Source organism: Necator americanus, chromosome II (assembly GCF_031761385.1).
Source record: "Necator americanus strain Aroian chromosome II, whole genome shotgun sequence".
NCBI classification, from domain to species: domain Eukaryota; kingdom Metazoa; phylum Nematoda; class Chromadorea; order Rhabditida; family Ancylostomatidae; genus Necator; species Necator americanus.
Window position 1 is genome coordinate 29,607,918 of NC_087372.1, and position 20,851 is coordinate 29,628,768.

General features: G+C 40.4%; 1 protein-coding gene across 1 annotated transcript; it reads left to right on the forward strand.

Annotated features, from left to right (window-relative positions):
- Window positions 1-2,987: 2,987 nt before the first annotated feature.
- Window positions 2,988-18,838, forward strand: RB195_019890 (uncharacterized protein; the record flags this gene model as incomplete). Its single annotated transcript, XM_064187946.1, has 3 exons — window positions 2,988-3,097; window positions 18,667-18,717; window positions 18,796-18,838. 3 exons carry the CDS (start codon window positions 2,988-2,990, stop codon window positions 18,836-18,838), a joined length of 204 nt encoding a protein of 67 aa, XP_064043827.1.
- Between the last annotated feature and the right edge of the window lie 2,013 nt (window positions 18,839-20,851).

The following is a 20,851-nucleotide window of genomic DNA, read 5'->3' on the forward strand; positions in this document are numbered from 1 at the left end:
TTCTACCCAAAAAGACGTAGTGGAATGTATCTTTAGACGAAAAAACATTCAGTTCTAGTCGCAATTGGATTTGACCGACTAGTCTAGAGATAATTTCAATAGAATCGTCCAGAACTTCTTTCACTTTCTCCATAACATATGAAGGACAAAAGGATAGAGTTTCTGGCGTTAATCAATCTGCTTGCGATGCGCCCCCACGTTCACTTCAATTCAGAATCGTTTGAGGTTTACGAACGTGTTACTGACCTACACAATGACTTGCGGGGGCTACCCGATGCGTCAAGTCAGCGTTTTCATCCTCCCAGACAAGTCTAGTACCAATTTATCGACCCCGGAGGGATGAAAGGCTTGGCGAGCACTAGGGCGGATTTGAAACTCCGGTCGATCGTACAGACAGCGCAATCTCCTGCCGACTGCTCTACTTCGCCCATCATAACATTATATATGTGTTTTGAAAAAAATATAGCTAAGATCGCTGACCATTAAAGATGATAACATTTTAAAAAATTTGGAAGGAAAGCAATTTTGTTTTAAATCAGAAATTCTACCCACGTGTCCCGTGACCTTCTCAACCTTCCCCAATGTATTTTCAACAAGAATGAGGATGCGGAGGATGCAAGCGAAATTTATCGTCGTACATAGTACTGTATTTGAGGATTCTGGACTGGATGGTAGTAGTAGTAGTTAAAGGAGTTTGCTGATAACGGTTGGCTGAGTTCGCTGCAAATTTCTTCACCTCTGGGAAACTAAAACTATTCAATATTGAGATGATAAAAAATTTTTGATTAACAAATCTCAACTGTTAGATGATGGAATTTTCATACTTTAGCGGGCCCCCAACACACAACATCCCTTTTTCCGCAACATTCACGTGAATCACTGGAGACTCGACTTGCGCTTGCATTTATGCTAGCACAAATAATATGGTAGTACTAATACGTGCTCTTCATGTGGCATTCATGATTTAGGAACTCAGCCAACGCATCCAACATCACGAGAGTAGCTAAAAGTATGAGGAAGAAGGCATAAATCGGAGCACGAAAAAAGAGAGAAAGAGTTAATTTGGGTGATCAGACAGAAGAATGTGGGTCACGCTCTCAAATTATAACAAAATGTTCGTTTTTAATCGATTTTCCTGAGCTGTAGTCAAGATTGGTATTGATGGTCTTTATTAAAGGCATCACCTCACGAATCTGGGGTGGTACGGATTTCAGGTGGGCAATCCCTATACGGGTTCGCAGATGATTTGGAGGAGGGTGATTCCGTCGATCTATTCCTAATTGCCGTAAAAAAAACGACCCGGAAGATGCGGCTTCTAGCGTTCCGGGGCGCTATTTTCTACGACGAGTTCGGTTGGAGCGCGCCAGCCTTGTGCATGCGCCGCATCTTCCTGGCCGTTTTTTTACGGCAACCAGGAAGAAATGGACGGAAACACCCCCCTCTCCATAATCTACTATCCCGTATACGAATACTCCAGCCGTACCACGTCAGATTCGTGGAGTGATGCCTTTAAACAACAGCTAACGTTTCGGTGTTATCGATTCCGTCAGAGCCTGGAAAATCAAAGCACGATATCCCTCTCGAAGATCCAACGTTGTGAATGGCCCAGAAAAGATCCCTTTCTGTTTACCTTATATACCTGATGATATGAGCAGAGCGGTACGTAGCTGTCTACGAAAAGCGGGTCTAGAGAATGACGTGAGGGTTGTGGAAATACCTCCAGCGAACCTCAAGGGTCAACTGGTACGTAACGGTGCGTGTGATCGACTCTGCACAACTCTCAGCTGCGTAGTTTGCCCGTATGGCAGAGAGGATGATTGCTTGGTATCAGGAGTAGCGTAGTGTATCGTATCACGTGAAGGTTGTGCGGTGACTATTATATGGGGGAACCGGGACGTCCACTGTGTATTAGGGTCAAGGAGCATCTAGATGGAATCGCAAAATCTAAAATCTTCACCCCACTCGGAGCACACCATAGAATATGTCGTCCAAACTCCGAAGTAGAGGTAGAAATTAGTATATTATCGTACGAGTCCGAGATCACAGCACGCAGAACACTAGAGGCCTTTTGGATAACCGCCAAAAGTCCAAAAATGAACAAGAAGGATGAGTGCATTGCTATCACAAACGAGCTATCCCCATATCAAGACTTATGCTGGTATTGATCTACGGGCGAGCCGTGAGGTCCCTATATAAAACCCGTGTGACTCATAGTTGTGGTACTTGGTGGTCTGTTGCGGTACCAAGTCTAGCTGATGAGGTAAGCACTAGCCAATGTGTTGCTGCTTGAGTTTGCCTACCGTTTGGATGCTGAGTGATGAGGCGCCTGAGAGGATAAATCACTAATGGCTTTGATTTTCCTGGGTCTGACGAAGGCGATAACGCAGAAACGTTAGCTGTTGTTTAATAAAGACGATCAATACCAATCTTGGCTACAGCTCAAGAAAATCAATTAAAAACTACGTTTCAACATACCGAGATTCAAAGACAGTCGAATATGGGCAAAATGTTCGTTTTCTTAAGGCAACTTGTTAACGTCAGGAAATAGTCGGCACTTCATAGAAGGTCCAAGAATACTTGTTTCCGCTTCTCATTTTCGATGTAGCGAAAAGACAAGTGACATGACCGGCACTCGTCATCGTTCTCCGTGGATGTGAGTTTCAAAAGAGACCAGCTGCACCTCAGATTTCAATCCAGTCCCCGGACCAATCTACTTCCACCCGCCTTCTTGCACACACAGGGGAACAGTGGTTCAGTTGGTCTCCGTCTCCAGAAAAGAAGGCGTTTCGAAAATGTACCAATAGGGAAACAGGCACTTTTCTATTTTAATCTACAAGATTCTTAGAAGTACGATCTTGCGGTATTTTTGTAGACGGCCAACTTGGACCAATTAGAGGTCTTCAGTGCCGTATTACTAATTTTCGTACAAGTAGGTAGAAAGTAGGCAGGTAGTAGGAAAGGTAGAATTTTTTTATCTTAAGTTGCAGATGCTAGTATTGACAAGATCTCCCGAATATCCCTCAATTGGTACACAGCTTCAAAACTTGAAGATAGTAAACCTCAGGTTTTCGGCTCTTCGGACTTTTCAACTAAACAAGTAAAGCTATTTTCCTCAATATCCTTTTCTCAGAAAAAAAAGTCGTAAAGCCTAAGTACCTAAAAACATAACTTATTAGCGACCATTTTCAATAATCTCAGAAAGAGGATGCACAAAATATCTCTTTTATCTGCTGCTGTAATTAAAAATTTAGATGGAATCACAGTATAGCAACGTTGTATGTATGCTTTTCATCTCTTTCATCTTTTTATTTCATATCTGTTTGAATGAACCTAATTTTTGGAACTCCTGCGAAATACAACTCAATACGGAATCACTTAACATCATCCAACTCTGGGAAATCCGGTAGGCTACGTATAACGCGATGAGGCTTCTGTTCAGGAAATTTCGACGGACAGTAAATTGGTGAACCTTATTTCTAACATGAGCCGGGTGTATCGTAGTCGGAAGGAGGTTCCGCTATCTACGCGATAAATCGGAGGTTCAAATCCGCCCTAGTGTTTACCAAGCCTTTCATTTCTCCGTGGTCGATAAATTGGTTCTAGACTTGCCTGGGAGGATAAAAACGCTGACTTGACAGATCGGCGGCATTGTATAGGCTGGGCACGAGTTCGTTAACCTCAAACGGTTCTCTAAGGCACCACCCCACGAATCTGGAGTGGTACGGATTTCCGGTGGAGTATTCGTATACGGGATCGCAGATTACTGAGAGAAGAATGACTCCGTCCATTTCTTCCTAATTGCCGTAGAAAACGGTCCGGAAGATACGGCTTCGAGCGTTCCGGCGCACTATTTTCCACAAGGAGTTCGATTGGAGCGCGCCAGCCTTGTGCACGCGCCGCATCTTCCGGGCCGTTTTTTTACGGCAATTAGGAAGAAATGGACGAATTCACACCCCTCTCCATAATCTACCATCCCGTGTACAAATACTCCACCTGAAATCCCCACCACCTCAGATTCGTGGTACGCTGCCTTTAATTGAAGGGAACGAGGTGAGGCATCCCCACAGCATTGATTAACGCCCGACACTTTATCCTTTATCCTTCTAGTTTTAACTTCAGCAGGATATGATAATCCTTCCGAAATCAGGGAAATTATAATTTTCGCAATTTAAGACGTGAACGCGATCAGGAGAAACGCATTTTTCTCTCTTTCCACATCCGCTGCCATGCTTTTGCCGACAATTGCACAAATGGAGAATAACAAAGCTGTGTGAAATGCTTTCTGCATGCTTTTTTTTCATTCAGCAACTCCTTTCCGTTTTCATTACTCTATGACTACTGTCATGCCTGCTCTCCGTATATCGCTTATCTAAGAAAGCCATTCACATGGCCTTTTTTTTCTAGGAAAATAATAACTATTGAATAAATAACAACAAATAGTGACAAAGTAAATAAATAATGACAACAAAAGATGGAAACAATGTGTCAAAACCAGGAAATACATTAGGTCGCAATAAAGTGTGATTCAATGACCTCTCGGTTCACCTTCAGTCTCACGCAAGACGTAAAAAGGATCCATGAATTGTCAATGCGGTTACTAACTAATAAAGAGTAAGTCTTGAGTGGAATGCATATAAAATAAATACGGTGGTACGAGTGTATATTGGTTCCAGTTTGCTTCCTGAACCAAAAAGGAACGTACATGCATCGCCCACATATCCTATGCAGCCTATCTCATTCCAGCAAAGTTTCACTGCTATTGAATTCTAAGTGTGGCTGAAAGAAAAACAAATAGCTGTGCTACTTAAGCTTAACCACTAAGAATAACCATGTATGGAAGGAATGATCGGAAAAATAGAAAAGAAGTGGAAAAGAGTATCTGCTGTATGAAATTTTACTTATTTTACTTCTGTTTTACATTTTATTTGTTTTATTTTACAGCTCACAATAATTCTTTAAATGCAACTTTCTATATTTTGAAGAATGTGCTAGACAGCCAAAATTGAAAAATGAGTTCTACATCTAAAAAGTTACTCCAAACTCCAGACACATTTCACTGAAAACCGTCGGTGAGCAAAGAATGCTCAAAGAGCTGCCAGACGACATGACGCAGAAATTGAACAAAATTGAAGTGGTGGAAATCGAGAACAGCCGCCAGAATAATCGAAGCTGTATAGGAATTACGAAGGGAAGTAGAGGGGAGATACGTCTGAATAATGTTTCACCAAACGGCTACATGATGGAAGCAAAGCGACAAATCCACGGACGATATATTCTACACACAAAATAAAATGGGTTATTTGTTTATTCATTTATTTCAAATCAGATTACCCTAAAAAACTTCACATTAAGTTTTCTGGAAAGGACGAAAATTGCAAAAGATAAAAATGACAAACCTCATTTGCAAATTTTGGTGGAGCAGACAAAAAACGACCAGAAGAGCGGCGTGTTAGGAAATTTCAGGATCTTCCTCAGGGTTTTTCTTATCTCTCTTTTTTTTGTGGTTGGTGGGGAGAGTGGGGAAGTGTAAACCCCGAAAATTATTTTTTTAATGAAAGAAAGCTCGAATAATGTTGATGCACTCTATGTGGAAGAATAAGAGATCTGAGATAATCGTGACCCAAGGACGAAAGTACAACGCTTCCCTCTGGACGCAAAGCGTCTCTTTGACTGTAGCATCTTTAGCTCAAAACCCATGTGTTAGTCTAGGTACGCTATCCAGTTCTTTGCCGCTCCTACCTAAATAATAATAATAATACTCAAATAATAATAATAATAATAATAATAATAATAATAATAATAATAATAATAATAATAAGGCTTACTCACTAGATCTTCTCTTTCCTTCTCAGCAAACCTTCTCAACGACCGCGATCAATCAGTAAATGTGCGATGTATCGGATCAAGCCTAAGCCTCTCTTTATTGAGGAAATTTTTCATGGCTCTCAAAATTCGATCCAAATTTTCCATGCGCTGCATCGAGGAAAGGAAAGGAAACTGGTAGCACTTTGACGAGTCGATTGTCTACAGTTTTTGGTCCTCCTCAACGCTCCAATCACCGTGAGCCACACAGTCCTCGACGATACAATCGTACAGACATCAGTATATTAGAAAGCTGCTATTTTTATTTCGGTTACCCAATCCAGATCCTTGCATCCATTTTTTGTAGTTCTTTCTACCTTGTGGTTAACGTCTCCGATAATGAACTCTTTGAAGGAATCCTCGTTGCAGAATCCTTATTCCTCTCCCACCACCTCCTCCCAAAACGTGTCCAATTAAGAGTCATCTCATGTTTTCTCCTAAGTAGCAATTCGGTTAACTGTAAAGTGGAGCAAAGGTGGGAAAAATTCTCGTTTGAAAAAACCGCCAGTGCAATAACACCTTTCAGAAATTAACTCCCATTCATATCCCATAGATTTAACTTCGTAGGACAACTAGTCGTGTTTTCCTCGCCGAAGCATATGTAAAGTTTCTAACAAAAAAGGGCTAATCTAGTAAAGAGGTGAGTCAGAAAGTGAACCTGTAATTTGATCCACCATAGAGCCAGATGCTTGAAAGGACAAAAAAATAAAAGGTCTTGTGCCGACCCTTGGGATGTGTCAATGGTATCGACTCTAACTCAAAATCATTTAATTAATTAATCAATTAATTAATTGAAAACACCCATAAGTGTGCACCAAAAACAAAAAAGAACAGGGATCACCACAATTCTCGCAAATTCTTTGCAGCAAAGTTGGCCCTTGTCCTTGTGGCTTCAGGGAATTCTGAAACAAATTTATAGAACGCGTGCAGATGTATGGCTTAATTGTCCCACGGCGCTTCTGAACCATTTATCGTGGAACGAAAATTTTACCACTGGTTTCAGCTGTCTCTTACTTTCAAGTTAAGAAAAACTTGTAAGTAACCACATGAAAGGTAACATTACGTATGTTTTTTTAAATTACTATTCCGCAGAGGTGAGCATTGATAAGAAGGAAATTTGACGCGTTCTCGTTCATATCTTATCTTCGGAAATCATGCATCGAAAAAAGTAGGAAGGCCTTGAATTCTTTAACATACCATATCTCCTACCATGTTTGACTGTCATACAATCAGAATTTGTTGAAACCCTCAGAACTGGCAAGGAAGAAAAGAAGATACCACCATCAGCATATTTTAAAGGCATCACCCCACGAATCTGGAGTGGTACGGATTTCCGATGGAGTATTCGTATACCGGGTCATAGATTATGGGGAGGAGGGTGATTCCGTTCATTTCTTCCTAATTGCTGTAGAAAACGGGCCGGAAGATACGGCTTCGAGCGTTCCGCCGCACTATTTTCTACAAGGAGTTCGATTGGAGCGCGCCAGCCCTGTGCGGCGCCGCATCTTACGGGCCGTTTTTTACGGCAATTAGCAAGAAATGGACGGAACCACAGCCCTCTCCATAATCTACGACCCCGTATACGGATACTCCACCTGAAGTCCGTACCACCCCAGATTCGTGGTATGCTGCCTTTAATCTCGGATAGCACTAAAAAAAGTTTTAGCAAGGAAATTTCGCAGCACTTAATCTGTGCATTCTGTGCTAAAGCAAACCTCATTTTGAAATGATAGTTCAATATTTAGAGAAAGAAAATAAAACAGAAAGAAACAGAAAAGACGTAAAAAAGAAAAAAATTAACTCTGGCATTTCGCCCGCTGATGAGCTTAATTTCACTTGAATTCGAATGTGTTGTGCATTTATGCCTTATTAAATATTTATAAGTGTTTGAAGGATTAGGCTGGACAATTAAGTGTTCACAGTAGAAAATGTATATATTTTTTGAACTAAATTAATAGTTCATATATGTAGAAGTTTGCTTCGTTAAATTCTTCTAAATCTACATGTTCCCCTTTTTTCTTCGAGTTTCATCGTGTTATTTTCTCCTTGATTTTTACCGCTGTTTTCTCCGAACAGCAATCAACAATTTTAACAATGAATGATTTTCTATTGAAGTGAAAGTGTCAAGTACCACTCAACTACAATTCATGCCCTTCCTTGCAATTCATGGATACAGTGCGTGAAATGACAATCCATGAGCAGACATGCAATAAAAACGAGAAAAGAATTTTTGAGGTTATCTGAAGGTTTTAATGTAAATGTGTCTGTGCTTATCGTAAATTAATGTCAAAGTAAATCTTTCTAGTAAATTTTTCGTTCTTTTTCAGAAAACGTAGAACCATATTTTCAACTTATAGTCTGATATTAAGTCGCTTTTTTTGAATGAGATGATTTTTTTCCGAGTACGCACATTGACCACCCTTGCTGCAGTCATTACTTGTTTATCCGTTTCCCGTGAGGCGATCTGTGATATTATGCTGCAGAGACGAAGCACTCGTCGTAATCAGCGCTCGTATTTTGAACCGTTGTTTTGCAGTGGAGCTCTCCAGCCTTCATTATGAAAGAACGTGTTGTTCTACGCCACTGAAGTTCGCTTCCGCTTTAGCTAGCCGATCATACGAATGGAATATATTGAGCGTTTCCTCTACTTCCTGTTGCTTTTTTTTGCACTGCATTCCCTACTATTTTGTTTTTTATACTCAATCCTGAGGGCGGGTTTAGCGCAGTCTCCAAGAGTTTCCGCTGTCTACATGACCGATCGGAGGTTCGAATCCGCCCTGGTGCTCACCAAGTTCTTCATCTCTTCGAGATTGGTACCAGGCTTGCCTAGGGGATAAAACACTGACTTTACACATCGGCTAGCCAAGTCATTGTAGAGGCCAGCTACATGTTCGTAAACCTCAAACGATCCTCCACTGAAGTGAACGTGGTTGCGCTCCCAACTAATTTAAAAATTACAATAATACCGGATACAGCTCGGTCAAAGCGACGAAGAAATGTCAATCCATGAGCAGACATGGAATAAAAACGAGAAAAGAATCTTTGAGGTGATCTGAAGATTTTAATGTAAATGCGTCTGTGCTTATTGTAAATTAATGTCACGCTCGAAGCAGCACGGTGAAGCATGCTATTTTTGTCGAGCTGGGACCATCGTTAGCTTCACTCGGACTGGAGCGATGAGCGGAACTAGCGAACTGTTGGGATGGATGATCCGACATAGATCCACTCTACCACGCCGCCTCGGGAGCAGCCGCTCACGCAATCGAACCAAGCTTCAGGTTGTTCTCACCCAAATTTATTTGTTTTCCAAGTACCTGTTTTCTACAACATTAAAACGGACTGAATACTCTTTGCTGTTTTCGTGTTAAGTGAGAAACCTCATCGGTCCTCTGCCGAGCTAAAGTTCAAAGTTTTAGGAAGAATCTGGCGGGCAGCTTAGCGACCTCCTCGAACGGAATAAGTGGAGTTTTTCGCTTCGACCGCTCTGTTTGCTTCCTTTGGGTTCATCAATCACTTAACCGTTGACTTTTGGTCAGAGTTAAGGCACCGGGACACAGCCGGCACACATGCAAGCAGTCCAGCACACACCTGAATGAATATGTGTATGCTTACTCGGAAATTGTGAATCATGCGTGGCGTGACTTCTTATCTCAAGGTCGGCAGAAGATCGCCCTCTCTTTGAGTTTAATATTCCCAATCTTGAGAGATGTGTTTTTATCCTGAACATGAGGACTAATAAGGGTAGTGTAGCGGTTAGAGGTTCCGCTTTCTGCACAATCGATCGGAGGTTCGAATCCGTTCTAGTGCTCACCAAGCCTTTCATCCCTCCGGGGTCGATAAATTGGTACCAGACTTGTCTGGGAGGATAAAAACACTGACTTGACACATCGCCTGTGTGGGCCAGTTACACGTTCGTGAACCTCAAACGATGCCGACATGAAGTGAACGTGGGGGCGCATCCCAAGAGGATTGATTAACGCCAGACACTTTATCCTCTATCCCTACTTTATGAGAACTAACCTTCAGGAGATTATGGCAGTTGACTATGTCAGAGAATGGCGGCTCTTAAGTGCTGCAGAAGGAAGTTTTCTTCACCCACATTTCAGTTCCGTTAGTGTTGCGCGGAACTCGTATGAGCTGCGAACAACAAAGTTCTTAAAGGGCAGCACTCAAAGGAAATTCCTCTCCGTTATAAACCTTGTTAGTCGATTGATTTATTTGGTTCTGGTCTACTTCTGATAGAAAAAATAATGCAGAAGATTAATTGCTAGCAGAAAGAAAACAGATTACTAGTCATTATCATGTTCTAAAGAGATTTTCCTTTAATTCTGCGAAAAGTTTTTTACCCTTGAACTCGTTTCTATTAGTCCTATATGTAGATACTTACTATGGGATTTTGCAACGGTTTTTTTCGACTCTTCCCTTTGCTTGTTGTTTGGTTGTTTGCTTGTTTGTTTGCATCGTGGCAGATCTCGTTGACATCATCTCACTTCCTTATTCAGAATGTCAACAGCTGCTGGATAAGCCGAAATCGAGTGCTAAGCGTCTTATTAGCGTAAGCCAGCGAATTGTCGTGGGTATACTGATTTTCCTGAAACTACACAAATGACATCTGAGGCAAAGGTGCTCACTTACATAACTATTGGGTAATGAGTTCAGATTCGGTTGTAACCCAATTAGCTACATCTGGACTTGTCAGAAACTCTACGAATTAGCGAAACAAGCGTTCTAAATTTAATTCCTTCTTTTTTTCCCCCAATTCTTTTATTCTGTCTTCGTAGTTCTACTTCTATAACCTCTATTGTTATCAGCGGACGGTTTTCTTTTTCCAAAATTAAAAAAAAGACCTTAGTAAGAATCTTTCTTTCTTCGTTTTCCCCTATTCCTAAAAATTTGCGATCTGCGACAGCATTAATAACTTTGTCCTATTTACAACATTTTCCTGTTGTTTCCTTTTCTATTTATTGCTCACAGATTTAATTTTTCTCTACTATCACACACTAAAACATATCCTATTTTTGGATAAGCCTCTCTTCGCTTCTGAGGAACCTCACGGAAAGCTGATTTAAAATTGGATCGTCTATGAAGAGGGGCGAAATGATCCACCCTTTCCAATTTTGACTTCTATTTTTGTTTTTTGACGTACTTTGTTCGGCCTTTCTCAGTAATATCTCGCTCTTAATCTAGCAACATTTATAGAAGTTTTTGTTGACGTTACCGTATGAACTTACCCATCAACGAAAACGTGATAAATCTTCGCGGTGTTTATTTATATTTGCTAATCGTTCTGTGAAGTTACACGCATCGTTTCTCGCCGGTCAAACCAATTTCTATCCCAATATATCACTCGAAAGAAGGTAGAAGGTTTTGCGGCCTTATACGTGCCGTTCAGATCTTCTTTAGGTTTTATTGACTGTTCTATTTTCTCACCTTATGATTTCGAAAGAAAAAGTTTTCCTAAGAACGATTGTACATTTGGTTTCATCTCAAATAGACTCCAAAAGACTTCAATTATTTTAAAAAGCAAATAAAAAATGATTGAATTGAACCTAAAGTAGTCCACTACTTGATTGACCTTCCCAGCTTTTCTTCCAACTTCTCGACCTATTTTTTCACCTATTTTTTCTGCGGTCATCCTCCATGCATACTCTCAACACTTTTTGGAAATTTTGCCTACTGACTCGGACTGTAATCTGCTTCTGAACCCAGCATGTGTTGAGAGCACCAATTTTAATTCAAATAACTTTTGAAAAAATCGGATTAATTCAGTTTCTTCGTCCTCAATGCTTTAATGATGTAGTAGTGAACGGTCCTCTGCTTTGGAGCTTTTAAACAAAGAAAGAAAAACAAGAAAGAAAAGTGTGCAAGAAAAACAAAAAAGCAAAGGTTTACAAAGTTATTCAGGGAAGGAAAACAACTTGATTTATTCATATTCATTCATGTTCATTATTCCTTTCTTCTTTCATATTCTTTGTCCAAAGAACCTTCACTCAGGTTGCTGGCTTTGGTGGTGTTGCAGGGTTTTTTTTTTCATGGTTGCTTTACGAACTCTAAACCTTCTCTTAATTCAAAGGAAGCACTCACTTCTGTTGACCAACATAATTGGTCGACCGCTCGGTGGGGAGAGATCATTCATTTTAATTCTACATCTCACATATAAAAAGTCTCTGGCGTATCAATCCGTTTCGAAAACGCAATGATTTGCTGGGGCCAGCCGATATGTCAGTCTTCTTCTAGAGAATTCTGGTAGCAATTTGTCGGTTTTCCAGAGCGATGAAGGACATAGCTTGTTTGACGCAACAAACTCTTAAACCATTGGTCGTGCAGTCTCACACCTGGATCTCTTAAAGGCATCACCCCACGAATCTGAAGTGGTACGGATTTCAGGTGGAGTACTCCATAATCTACTATCCTGTAGGTTACGGAGACGGGGGTGATTCCGTCCATTTCTTCCTAATTGCCGTAAAAAACGGCCCGGAAGATGCGGCGCCGCACAGGGCTGGCGCGCTCCAATCGAACTCCTTGTAGGAAATAGTGCGCCTGGACGCTCGAAGCCTTATCTTCCGGGCCGTTTTCTACGGCAATTAGGAAGAAATGAACGGAATCACCCTACTCCCCATAATCTACGACTCCGTATGCGAATACTCCACCGGAAATCCGTACCACCTCAGATTCGTTGGGTGATGCCTTTAATCCTTCGGTAGGCGATCACGCATAAGAGGGTACCAATCGGAAAACTCGACTCCACACATATAATGATTGAGAATAATCTCAAGCATTTTATTCCACTAAACTCTCTGTGGATTTAATTCCACTAAAGAAGATTGAAGTTAAAATCAAAGGTTTTAGTTGAAACTTCATTCGAATGTGTTCATTGGGATCAAAATCAATAAATTAATTAAAATTCATTAAAATTTCAGCTAAATCCTGCCGAATTCACAACATTGGTGACAATTTGTGCTCTTAGGTCGTTTCTAAAGTAGACTTTCGCTTTTTACAAACGTGAACATGTGGCAGTCACATGTTACGGTTGTCTGTCATTCATGGATACCCAATGTTGATCGGCCTCGACTTGAATTCTTCACTGCATTTTACTCGTTCACCATTGGAAAGTAGTTCTCATACTGAACAACAACTACTTTCGCCCTGGATTAAATTGTTCATTCAAGTCTCCGTAGTGTCATACTTATATTAAAGTCAAAACGACATGAAGCACGGTGCAGTTGCGTAAGCGGCTGCGCTCGAAGCGGTGCGATGGGACGTAACGCTTAGGGTCCCGGGAGGATCCTTGCTAGCACCATCCAGCGCTTGGAGTTCGGGATGGTTCCACCTCGACATCAATCGCTTCCTCCACTCACTTCGAGCGCAGCCGCTTACGTAACTGCACCGAGTTTCATGTAGTGTTGACCCGACTATAACCCCTACGCATATGTAGAGTTCCAATTTGATTTTCCTTTTGGTTTTCAATTTTGCTTAGGATTTGTAATTGAGCATGTTTGAATAAATAAACGATATGGGATGATACTATATCCTTGTCGACAGTCAACTTTAAGCAACAGCTAAGATTGCTAACAAACTTTATTACAGCTAACGTTTTGGCGTTGTCGCCTTCGTCAGAGCCTGGAAAGTAAGAACATTTGCAATATATCCTCTCAAATGCTTCATCCAGAACAAGTTATCATCCCCTTTGATATTACACCCGGAAACAAAAACCAAAAGGGCCTAATTCGTTGTGCCTACCTCAGTTGCCGCGTTGCCGTGATCTTAGCGGATATCCGCGTGGTGCAATCGCTCCGCTAATACTAATTAGGATGCTACCCGCATATGACCCCGTAGATCAAAACCCGCAAAGGTCTTAATACAGAGCCAGCTCGTTGGTCACGGCTAAGCACTCTTCTTTCCTATTCATTTTTGGACCTTTCGCATTTATCCAAAGCGCTTCTAAAGTTCTACGAGCTATAATTTCGGGCTTGTACGGTAGGATCGTGACGGCCATGCAGAAAGGAGCATTTTCATGACATTGTCTGCGGTGAGCTCCGGGGGGAGTTGCTACATTCGATTGTTTCATCCCATTTAGGTGTTCTCTAATGCAGACACAAAGAGGTCGCCCTGTTTCGCCAATATATTCTTCGCCGCATGTTTTGCACGAAATCAAATAAACTACACCAGAGGCCATGCAGTCCCTTTCCTTCCCGAATGGGCAAAGGGAAAGGGACTGCAGGGACCAAACAGCCAATTTTCTTCGGTTTTCTCTCTTGTGAACCGTATGTAAGCGGACTGCTGGTTTAAAAGCTCGAAACAAGTGTCCATCTCGTCTTGAGTGGAGCATATAATGCAACAGTCATCAATGTAAAGGCAGTACAAGAAAGGTTTTCGTTCCAGAATGGGTTCTTCTATTTTGGACATGAATGCAATGGCTTGTGTGGGAGCTAGTCTTTGTCCACTGGACAATCCCCTGACCTATCTATAATAGTGTCCGGCCCAACGACGAACTTTCGCAGTTCTGGTACTATACCCATTTTTACTTATTTATTTGAGTGCTTTGAGTCGATTTTGATTTATGACTATTGACTATAAACTATTATTGATTGACTGTCGCATTATTGTGCTTCTTCTAAAGAATTCTGCTGTGGCGAAATATTAATCAGAGTCATGTATAGAAACAAAAATCAAAAAAACGCTTACATATACGAAGAGCAAAACTTCAATCTATCGGCTGGAATTGGGTTGCTGCTGGAATTGCGAATATTTAAAGGATATGATTACAAACAGAATTCTCCTCCTGAAGCTTTTTTCTTTCAAAACTTTTTCGGCATATGGGAAGGTATGTTTTGTTAACACAAGAGTGACCCTCACGTATTTCCAAGACTTAAGATATTCTTTCAGAGATGGTATTCCTACAATATAGAATTTTTCCACAACACTTCTTTTCCAACTGACCACCAAGCGGTTCTTTATATATGCGTCGCGTGAGAGCGCGCGTATTTTTTCGCTCTCCATTGTCCTCACTGCATCCTTGGACAAAACACTTTGGCTGTGTGCTGGACAACAGCATCTTTTTGCAATATCTGAGTAACTACGTATGTGGCCAGAATTTACGTTCATATGCCTGATTGCATTTAGTCTAAGCAGAGCGACCCATCAGAGCGGTTAGCAATCAGATGCGTATACGCGACCCAAACGTTGTCAATATACATGTCATTGTTGTCGAACTCTTGAAAGTAATGAAATTTGGATTTGGAATTTGAAAAAAATCGGACTTCTTGCTAGAAAGGAAGACTTTTGAGATAATGAAATATTAATGTTTCAAGAATGTCTCCAGTTTCGTTTTTCCTTTTTTTCGGTGATATGGGAGGTTCTCACGCACCCATTCGCGTTCTTATTTTGTCCCAGTAGCAAGCAAAACATTTATTATTCATCCATTCGTCTCCTTCAGGGAAGATATTATGACGTAAATCCATTCATCCGTGGTGCAAATAGTTCCGATGAATGATGGCCGGCCGTAATAAGCGCTCAAATATTAGCTTGGGTACGTATTTTACGCACATATGTGCACATGAGGTACGGTAGCTCACGACGATAGCGTTTCTAACCCACGAGGAAACAACTAGTGCTTCAGTGGATAAGATCCAGCAAAAACGAAGCGAAGATCAGACAATTTTATGGGTATTTTCGGCGCATACAAAAGTAACAAGTACCATAGGCGGGCCACCCTCTTGGCATATGATCCGACAAGAAGCGGACAACATGACACCATAAACAAAACCGTAAATCATTATGTGCCGAGGTCGAAACAATTCAGAAAAAGTAAGTGAATGAAAGTGTAGCCATTCCGTTGTTCGGACGGGGGTTCGATTCGAAAGCTATTCGATTCCTTAAGATCCCTAAGCATCAGAGGTTGGGTAATGAGTATTTGGAAGGGAGGCCAATCCACCATGCTCTTATTTCTGGAACTAAATAACTAAATCAGTCGAGGAAGAAGTGGTCCTAAAACCTAAGCCTTACTCTTAGAGGATCTTAGAGGATCTATGACATGCAACCTATAGTTACTAAGAGAGAAAATAAAGACAAAGGTTCCAGAAATAAGAGCGAGCTTGAATGCCCCCCACACTCCTCGCCATTTCCAGTTATGCGGTTATTATAATAATCCTTGTTATACGATAATTTGATGCTTGTCCAGAGAGTGTCAGGCTCCAGTTGTCCCTCCAGGGGGCGTGGCCGATGGCTCTCTCATCGACGCAGCTCGCACACCCGGCCCAGCGGCACACACGCACGCACACAACTCCATGATACGAAATAGCTTCCTTGTTGAAATCCATCCGCTATTGATTCGTTCTGGATACGAATCCACCCAACTTATCCAATCCTTTAAGAAAACAAGACCTGCAGTCACATGGCTCGTTTTCGCCTTCTTCCCTTGTGTTCTTACATCCGTTTCTTTACATTTCCGGTGACAGTGGAATTATTTCTCATCTGCCTCACTCGACAACCTCCACAGAAACAGTCCTCGGCTGATCTATGAACTTTTCCCGGCGTCAACGAAAATAGCGTCGATCGCCGTCGTTCGCCGTCGCCTCTCCGCTTTTACACATTGAACGACGATTTTTACTGTAAAACTCGTCCTCAGAAGCGAATCGCTCGACCAATGGCCCCATTCGTGGTCGATTTTACTTCATCCAATCTATAAAGTCTTACTTTTGCTGGATCTTCTCGCAATTTTAAGTGAAACTTCCCAGCAAACCTTTCCTTTTCTTTTTCCCCAGCCCTGTGCATTTCCTCAACACTTTCTTTAACATTTTTAGTGAACATATTTTCTGAAAAATTTAAATCAATGTAAGTAAATCTTGATAGTGTTTGCAAATACCGTGTACACCTGGTTCAAGGATAAGTGGGACCTCCTGTAACTTTTTGCTCCGCAATTTACCGAGAACTTACACGCATGAACTTCATTTTTACGTCTATTACGATTCTTTAGTACTCATATATCCGCTCGAAATTTTCCTGATTTACTAAATGATGTCTTAAATGGAAAAGGCGCACAAAATTACTCCTTGTTCGTGGTGGCCTCGAAAAACTGATTCGCTCTTGTTCCCAGTAATATATATCTGCTAATATTTACTAAATATTTATATATCTGCTACACATATTTGTTATATATTTATATATGTTACATCTATTTTAATAATTTCTAATTGTCGTATATTTCTATGATTTGCTCGTCGAAAAGTGGAACAGAAGATTAGAGGATTTTTGGACGAAACAATCAGAAAGAAATTTCTTCCTTTTCAATATGTTTCAATTCTTTTGTCGTTGAAAACGAGTTAGAGAAGAGAGTTAGAGCTTTGAAAGAAACTTGTAAGAGGTAACTGCTAGTTACGTTTTTTTTCTGTTTTCTAATTGCCCTGCATTCCGACATTCCTAACATTGAGAAGAACTGGTGTCTCATCGTCTATCTGGGTCATCTTGCACTTTTCTCCGAAAAAAGTTTTATTTTGGTTCTACATTGTGTAATTTTCGGTGTTTCATATACAATTGTAACGTAACTTAGTCATATATTTATTGGTACACAGCCTTAACGCCGAATTACTCGAATCGAAGCAGTTTACGAGAACTCTGTGTGTTTTCATATTCCATCCTCTTTTTGCATAATTTATGGTAAGATATTTAGCCTTCCACCATATATCATTTACGTTTAACTGCTTCTGGCAACCAAACACCTAGTTATTATAAGCAAAACACACCATACACAAGTCAGTTATCCATAGAAACGAGGGAAAATTGTTTTTTTTTTTCTAAAAGGGGTTGAGTTTTTTTTTCAGTTCCTGTTTTACGACCTTATGGAGCCCGTCAAAAATCTTGCATTTAATTCTATACTTCCCAGGGATACCAGAAATCGAGCAACAAAGCGTGGAAGAGCATCTTTCTTATTCTTTCGCTATCCGCGAGAAAATCGAACCAAACAAGTGATAAATGTGATGCAGTAACCTGGATTCCTGGATAACCTTCTTCTAAAACCTGTTCAGATTTGATCTTTATTATGCATGTGTATGTACGCCAACGAATGACAAAGATCACTCGAATCACTAAGCCAAACACCCCCGTTTCTCTCCTCCGCACCGTCTTTGTTCAGCGCTAGTCGTTGTGTTCTCTGATCGACGTCCAGCTACACCAATACGAATTTCGTACACCCTGTCCAAGTCTCAGCTATATATTCCATCAATCGATAAACGGCTTATTATATTCCTTCTTCGTTAGCATATGGAGGTACATTAGTAACGCCTGTCATTGTTTATCGATAAAAAATCATTATGGTATCAGTTGCACTTTTTATAAAACAGACAAATGTTCTCCGTTAGACCGGTGTCTGTTTCCGCTAAACACCACCTAATCCCTACTTGAATTTTTTTTTGAAATCTTGTTGATTTGCTACCCACCTACTTTCTTTTCCTTTTACATCGACCTTCACATTCTTCCAGATCTTTATCCTTGATGTTGATAGTTCCAAAAAAAAAAGAAGAACCAAAAAAAAAGTTCGACTCCCATTGCTTCGGTGTCTTTGACGTCATCATCTTCGAACAACTTGAAAACACCATAAGCAACAGTATTTGACCGCTCTGATCCCATTATGGCATTTATCAGACTTGCCCCCGAATATCGATCGATCACGCACATACACGCTCGGGCTTCTTGATTTATTACATTCGCAGTTCATACATCGCTAGTTCTCGTTCTCGTTCTGCAATTGCGATGTTATTGATCGGTATTGACGTCTGCCCACTGAAAACAAAATTAATCCACTTCTAGAACTCACTGTGATGCTGACTACAGTTCCCGGTTTTTGCGGCGAAAACCACTGTGAGTTATTTTCATTAGCTGAATTTTCCTCATGAATTTTTCCACTTGAAATTTGAAATTCAGGAATAATTTCTTTAGGATACTGTCAAAGTGGAGTTCAAATTGGAAAAGTGACCAGTAACTTCGGTTAGTGTCTTTATCTTATCAGAAGACTGTAATGTGACTCTCTGTAGAGCTTATAGTGGTAGAAAGCAGCGACAGTTACAGTAGTTCATGATTAAATACAGTTGTAATTCAAGCAGTCCTCTTGATTAATATCTTACTTCCAAAACTTTCTATTTATATTTTTGATTTTTTTTTTAAATTTCATCGCAGAAGCAATCTTGGAGATGTTAAAATATCAACAGTTTGTTAAATTGAGGAAAAAATAAATTGAGGAAATAGTAAAGAGCCTTTACTCGTTTTCCTTGCCTTCATTCTCATTATTTTCTCTTTTTTTTTTTTGCAGTTGAACTTGAATCTAATTACAAAAATGCATGCATATATATAGAAGCACTTCCTGGTTTTTATGGGGAAATATTTTTCTTTTTCGTCAGTAATTCTAATTTCTCGTAATAATAGCCACTACCTCTCGTTTTTTTTCTGTTTTCGCAAAAAAATCTATCGATTGCTTCCGACCGTCACCCGCTTTTCTTACCCGATTCTTACGATCACCTGATTCTCTCAAGTTCGTCCGATTATTTTATGTTTTCAAGTGAACGAGGAGTCGTAGTAAAGTGGAGTACGTCGTCGTTCGTGGGCGGCTTCCGTCAAATCCACCCAACCAATTGTTGTTGTTTTTTTTCCTGGCCTCCTTGAAAATGTGTTTCCCAATTCATTTTCAGCTCTTTCAGGCTTATCATATCCATGTTTTGATCATTTTGTTTTTTTGTGAACATGTGTCTTTCTTCCTTTCTGTTTCTCGAAATTTTTTTTAGCGGCCGGGAAGAATTTGCTGTTGCAGACTGATCTTTTAAATCAATACGGTGCCGATACCGGTCCGATCAATCGACATACAAATTGCCTACGTTGGGTCGTACTTTTTTTTTTTTAAAGATTTGCATTTTCATATCCAATCTAAAGAATAATGGATCTTGTCCACGTTAATCAACCGTTTGCTCAGGTCAACACAGTTTCTACGGCTCTTAGTGTGTTTATCTTCCCATTTGGTCAAATTTTCGCACATATTGATGTTGAACTCACAATTATTTTATCCCAACGGATTTCTGCGATCCATCTACTTCATTCCTAAGAATCATCAATCAGTAAACCTGTTTTCTGTTTGTTGCGTCTTCATTAGCAGCATCCATCAGTCTGTTTTTATGGATCTTACACTTCAACTTGGTCAACTATCTGCTTCTTTCGTGAGATCTGCCTTTCCTTCCCCATTGGCCCTTCGAATTTGAATTCTGAGAGGGACTTTGTCGTGGAAAATCACAATTAACTTGTTGAAACTGTAATTCCGACAATTCCATAATTTTATATATTATTTTAATTTTTCCTCTAGTTTCCCTCAGGCGAATCATGCAAGAATTTTGTTGACGCTCTTTTTCTGTAGCTCAAAATTCTTTTTATTACGTTCCCACGCTCCAATCTCTTTTCATTTCGTTTTCTTCCACATCTTATACGGTCATTTGGATCCCTGTTCTCATTCTGTTCTTTTCATGCTTTTATTCTAAGTACTTTATTGATTACTTCGACCTAAACATCATTAACCACTAATGCATTTATTTTCCAATTGCTTTGTCTTCTCAATCGATTTTCACGGAATATGCTGTCGTATTGGTTGGATATATGTACAGTCTACGGTACAATCCATCCTATAAATTTATAGCTTACAACCTAAGTTGATTACGGTAGAAAAGATTTCTGAACTCGAAACAAATTGAGCTCTAACGCCGACTCGACGCAAATTGTATCGTTTGAGTTTCTTTCATTTGTTGTTCACATTCTCAACCCAGTATTTTATTGCTGTTCAGCTCGTTCCACTTCAACTATTTTTACATTCCATTATACGGGAAACTCAGCTCAGTTAATTTGATGTGATGTCGACTGTCAATCAGCTCGTCTACCATCTCCCATTAGCGTATTTCCGGTGCGCAATTAGTAGAATTGTCGGCTTGAAATGCGCGTAACGTACATTCGCGGTTGGTGG